At 38.9% G+C, this 4,823-nt stretch overlaps 1 protein-coding gene across 1 annotated transcript in view; it reads left to right on the top strand.

Moving 5' to 3' along the window:
• fam13b (family with sequence similarity 13 member B) overlaps positions 1-4,823 on the top strand; it is a 49,430-nt gene that overhangs the window by 6,837 nt on the left and 37,770 nt on the right. The window contains exons 5-6 of the mRNA XM_020607494.1: positions 6-15; positions 449-593. Of these exons, the coding sequence (XP_020463150.1) occupies positions 6-15; positions 449-593 (155 nt within the window). The remainder of the gene's footprint in view (positions 1-5; positions 16-448; positions 594-4,823) is intronic.

Below are 4,823 nucleotides of genomic sequence, written 5' to 3'. Positions count from 1 at the left end.
ACCAGACATCTTCCAGTAAGATACTTGTATAAGGCAGCCTAAAAATTCACTGTACCCTTGCAAAATAATTGAAAGTGTTACTGTACTATGAGCTAAGGGCAAGTAAGAATTCATATTTACAATTTTACTAAGCTCTAGACAAGCTGTCTGGAATTTTTAATTGTTTGCATCCATATTCATACACAGAGTATTTGGGGGGATGGATCTCCCACTATAATTTTGTATTAAAACTTTGAAGTTTTGAGTATTTCTCCCTTCATTTTATTTTATTAACAGTACGCTATTTCACACAATTGTACCAAGATGCAGATTGGTAAGATTTGTGCGTATTTGATCGTACACATATGCACTTTGACACATGTTTATTTAGTTACTGGATTTTTTTTTTTTAACATTCCTGGTCAGTGTTCCACAGTAAACACAACAGAATCTTGTCTTCCATCTGCAGCCTATCAACAGAAGGAGAGGACCTTCGGGACCAAGGTTCTGTCAGCAGAGTCCTGGCAGAGCTGTTGGACAACCAGGAGGGTCTGTTTGACTCGGATGACGATGACGTCTCCACTACCAATGACTACAGCTCCATCAATGAACAGGTACTGCCCAGTTCTCTTGATTCTAGCTCCATCTGTTTTAATAGCATAGCGATTCATCACATTACCTTTTTTAAGTGTATATTTCATTTTAGTTTTTGGTCTCTCAGAACTACAAATCTACTCTTCCCCTGCTACTGTAATGTTTATTTTTCCTTCATTGATCTGTTTTTGTTCACCCCTTCATCCACAAAAAGGCGTTTTCCCCTTACATAATCACACACCTATAAAACTACTGAATGTATAATCACTGCCTCTGCCCTGGGGACATAACTGTATTAACTGCTAATTTGCAAATAACAGAAAATATGCAATTAACAGTACAGTAGACAGCAGAATTTCATCTAGACATTGTTGGAAGGCTGTTTACAGCTAAATCTGCTATAAACACATGAATTCACTGCCAACATTCCTGACAGCTGCCCTCTTCCTGTCCAGTTTCTATGCTTGGATAATAAGTAAGATAAGGCAATTGCTTTTATAAACATTTAAATAAATGTTAAAATAGGTGGCCTTACACGACACTTGTGCCAGTGTGCACTCGTAGCATATACATGATCACTGCACCAAAAGTTCAGCTAGTATAGCTGCCTAAAAATGCATTAGCGAAGTCTAAAATGAGTGAACAACCAGTGCCAAGAGACAAAATATGAACATCAAAAGCCTAGCAATCTATGCGGTTAATTTAATTGGTAGATCATGCTTACCTGCACTGAGGTATTTTGGCTGTGAAAGAAGGATGTTGCTCAAAAAAAAAACAAACAAAAAAAAACGATAATCTGCAAACTATGTTGGAAATTGGTTGCCATTAAAAACAGCTTGACACTTGTTTCACTGTCTGTGAACTATCCACCGTACAGAATATGAAGATTATGTAAAGCTTTGGGAGACAGCTGTTGATGACAGGACTAAACCAGCCAAGGTACCAGCACAAAAACTGGTACCTTAAGAATAGAAAATTTCAGCATAGCACATGAAAAATTAAGACAGTGAGAAAGAATCATGGCAAGTATGGGCATAACTGAAGCTGGTGGAGCTCAGTGGAGATGGCGTGGATCAATGACCAATGTGAAGAAACAGGATTTTGGCTAGTTTGTTGGCAGATTTAGCCTAATTATTAAGTGGGAGTGATGCTGCTGTGCTGCAGCTTGTTGTTGTTGCTATGATGGTACAAGTGGGTGTTTTAGTTTTAATTCAGTGTTTGAACAGTCTCACAAAGAGCTAGATGAGACAGTAAAATCCCATTTCTGCGTGTGCAGTACTGAGAGCCTGTGATGTTTTTGGCGAGGCTTGACACAAAGGCTGGGCTGTTGGAGAGTCAGTTTTGATTCTTAAATGTGTTTTCTTAGGATGCACACCAGGAAGAAAACGGTGTAGTTGTAATTGATCACGTTGCCTCGATTGGAAGTAGAAAGCATCATGTTCTGTTGTGACTCGCACTGTTAGAAATGGAGCAACAGTAAGTAGTGAACAGGAAAAGTGAGCAAAGCTACTGTTGGCTTGGCCACGGAGATAAAAAAAAAAAAAAAAAAAAAAAAAAAAGAAAACATGGCTTGTAGGCGTGATTGAATTTTATCCAGTTATTCTAAGGCCTGTTTTTTCCCTCCCTTTTCCAGGCATACACCTTTTGTACATAAATACGATGACATTTTTAGTTTTATGTCTGATCAAAATCCTGGATCACTTTTACAGTAACGGTAATCTTACTAATTTGGTTCCAGGCTCATTCCTAATTCTGTTAATTACCGTAAGACCACAGGAACACAAGGTAAAATATGTACAGAGAGAAAAATGCACTTTGTCTATTTTTTTCTTCAATTTGCTTGAATTATGGGGCAAAAGAATAACATAATCAGAGAAGCACACTCTTCCTTTGTTTTTGATTCTTATTTATGCCTAATGCATGGATGTTATTATGAATAAATATGCAGCAAAATGCCTTGCATGCAGCATATGAGAAGGTTTTAGTTTAATGCGCCGTATATTAAAAAAAACAGGAAGAAAATCATCTAAATAAATGATGAACAGATGGGAAATTTTAATGTCACAGTGATGAGTGATAACCTATTTAGGTTGGAATCTGGAGAAGTTTGAGGAGGAGTTGATGGCCTAGTTGAGCAGTAGGCGTGTGACACCCCAAGCCGATGGTCAGCTATCAGCCACTGACAAGCCGTCATCATGTCTGCCTAATGTGTCTCGGCCCTAAGGGGCCCTGCATAACATTTACACTTTTTTTTTTTAAATCAGATGTTTAGAAATTCACAGCTGCACTGTTGACGTATTTATTTTAAATGCTATTATGAGTGGTCTGAGGGACTTTGAATGTCTTTAAATCAGTTGCTAATACATTTGGAGGTTAGGATGAAAGCTAGATCACACAGCCCACGCACTGAGGAACGTTCTGCCAAAAGGCTTACCTCCAGTGGTACTGCTGTAAGTAAACAGTACAATCACACAGGCAGGATGAGGAAGAACACACTGAGAAGAGGAGAGATAGAAGCGTTTGGACCTTTTTCTAGTGTCCAGTTTTGCTTCTTGAATACTAAAAATCAGTTGAAGACAAAAATCTGTTTTATTTTTTTCTCATTTGAATGCCTTGCTGTTTCACAAGTACTCTGCAGTTAAAAACATGATCTCTCCTCAAGCTTATGTACATATGAGACAAGTGCATATGAGCAGATCTTGTTTTGTATTGATGTATCTGTCTTTCTTTTTTTTTTCCCTGCTCGTTTATGTGACTTAAGCCCTAATCTGTATTTGGTGTCGTGTTTATTTCAGTTTGATTAGTTGTTCTCCCCTGACATTTTGACATTCAGCCAGACACGGTATGTCTAATGGTGGCGGGGCTGGCGTGTTGATGATCAGATTGTCAGTACTGGGCAGAGGGAGTCTTTTTTAAACAATGAAATACAGATTTAATATAATACTGACATGAGTTTGAGATGCACAAACTACAGTAGGGCAGCTTCTCTGCACCACCCAGCATGTCCTGTGTCCAGTTTGTCAGTAAACAAACATATTGATCACAGTGATTAGATTGTAAAACTAGGAAGGCTGGCATTTCTACCTCTGTATTTTCCTACTTAATGCACACTACTGAAACAGTCTTGGCCTCTTTCTAAATATCAAAACAAAAAAAAAAAGATGACAACCTGCAGTTACACATACAGAGATCCTGAGTAGCCCAGCAACAATGAAACTAGAAGTTAGAGGATGACAATTTGAAATAGTAGGTTGCCACATTAAGGGTTGAAGTCATTAAAATAAACATTATGCACTAAGCCAGTTCAGGCACCTTAGAACTAAATCTGCTCGACAGTTCAGCTTCCTCTCCACAATTAAAAAAAAAATCTAAGGCCTCAAATTTGAAAGTGTTTCAAATAAGAAATAACTTTATCTTCTTGATGTTTTTTTCAAATTCAAACATGGTCAAACTTGTGAAGAACCAGTCAGCTGCATTCTTGTAAAGCAGTACACTGTGTTCACCTCGTTCATGTCGCCTGAACAAGCAGCAGAACACAGGGTACGTACAACAGAGCCTCGAAAACCACAGATTTAGGTCACGGTTTGACACTTGTGAAGTCAGTTGCCTGTGCTCTGTGTTCTTGGCCCACTAACAGTTCAACAGCCAAACCAATGATGTCAGTGAAGCTGTTCTCTCCATTTTTATCTGAAGTCTTTGGACTGGACCAGTATACCAGGGCCAAGGTCAAGACCGTATGTTCTGGGGTGTTCTCTTTTCACCCACTCTGAGACACGCACACACATACTTATAAAACAACCAAACATGTACAAGCATGTGACACACTTTGATTAACAGTTAGAGGAGATAATATTTCCAGCCCAGTGAATGACATGCCAGGCCATCTCAACAGGGGATTAAACGACTTTTATCCTCTAATATTGCTACGTCACCTCAAAGGCTTTGTGATAACTTACCCTTGATCGTATTCTGTGCTCTTTTCACACCATTTAAGTCAGGGGTGTCAAACTCAATCGCTCAGGGGCCCAAAACTCAAAGCACTCTTTAGGTCGCGGTCCAAACAGGATAAAAATTTATTAAACAGACTAAAACTAAACGTTTTATTAATCAAAACAGACGGGATACAATATTATTCCAAAATAAATAAACTTGAACATAAAACCATCCATCCATCCATCCATTTTCTTCCGCTTATCCGGGGCCGGGTCGCGGGGGCAGCAGTCTAAGCAAAGATGCCCAGACCTCCCTCT

This window comes from Monopterus albus, unplaced genomic scaffold (assembly GCF_001952655.1).
Source record: "Monopterus albus unplaced genomic scaffold, M_albus_1.0 scaffold86.1, whole genome shotgun sequence".
In the NCBI taxonomy this organism is placed as follows: Eukaryota; Metazoa; Chordata; class Actinopteri; order Synbranchiformes; family Synbranchidae; genus Monopterus; species Monopterus albus.
Note: the sequence above shows the minus strand (reverse complement) of the source record. Positions and strands in the feature narration are given on the sequence as shown.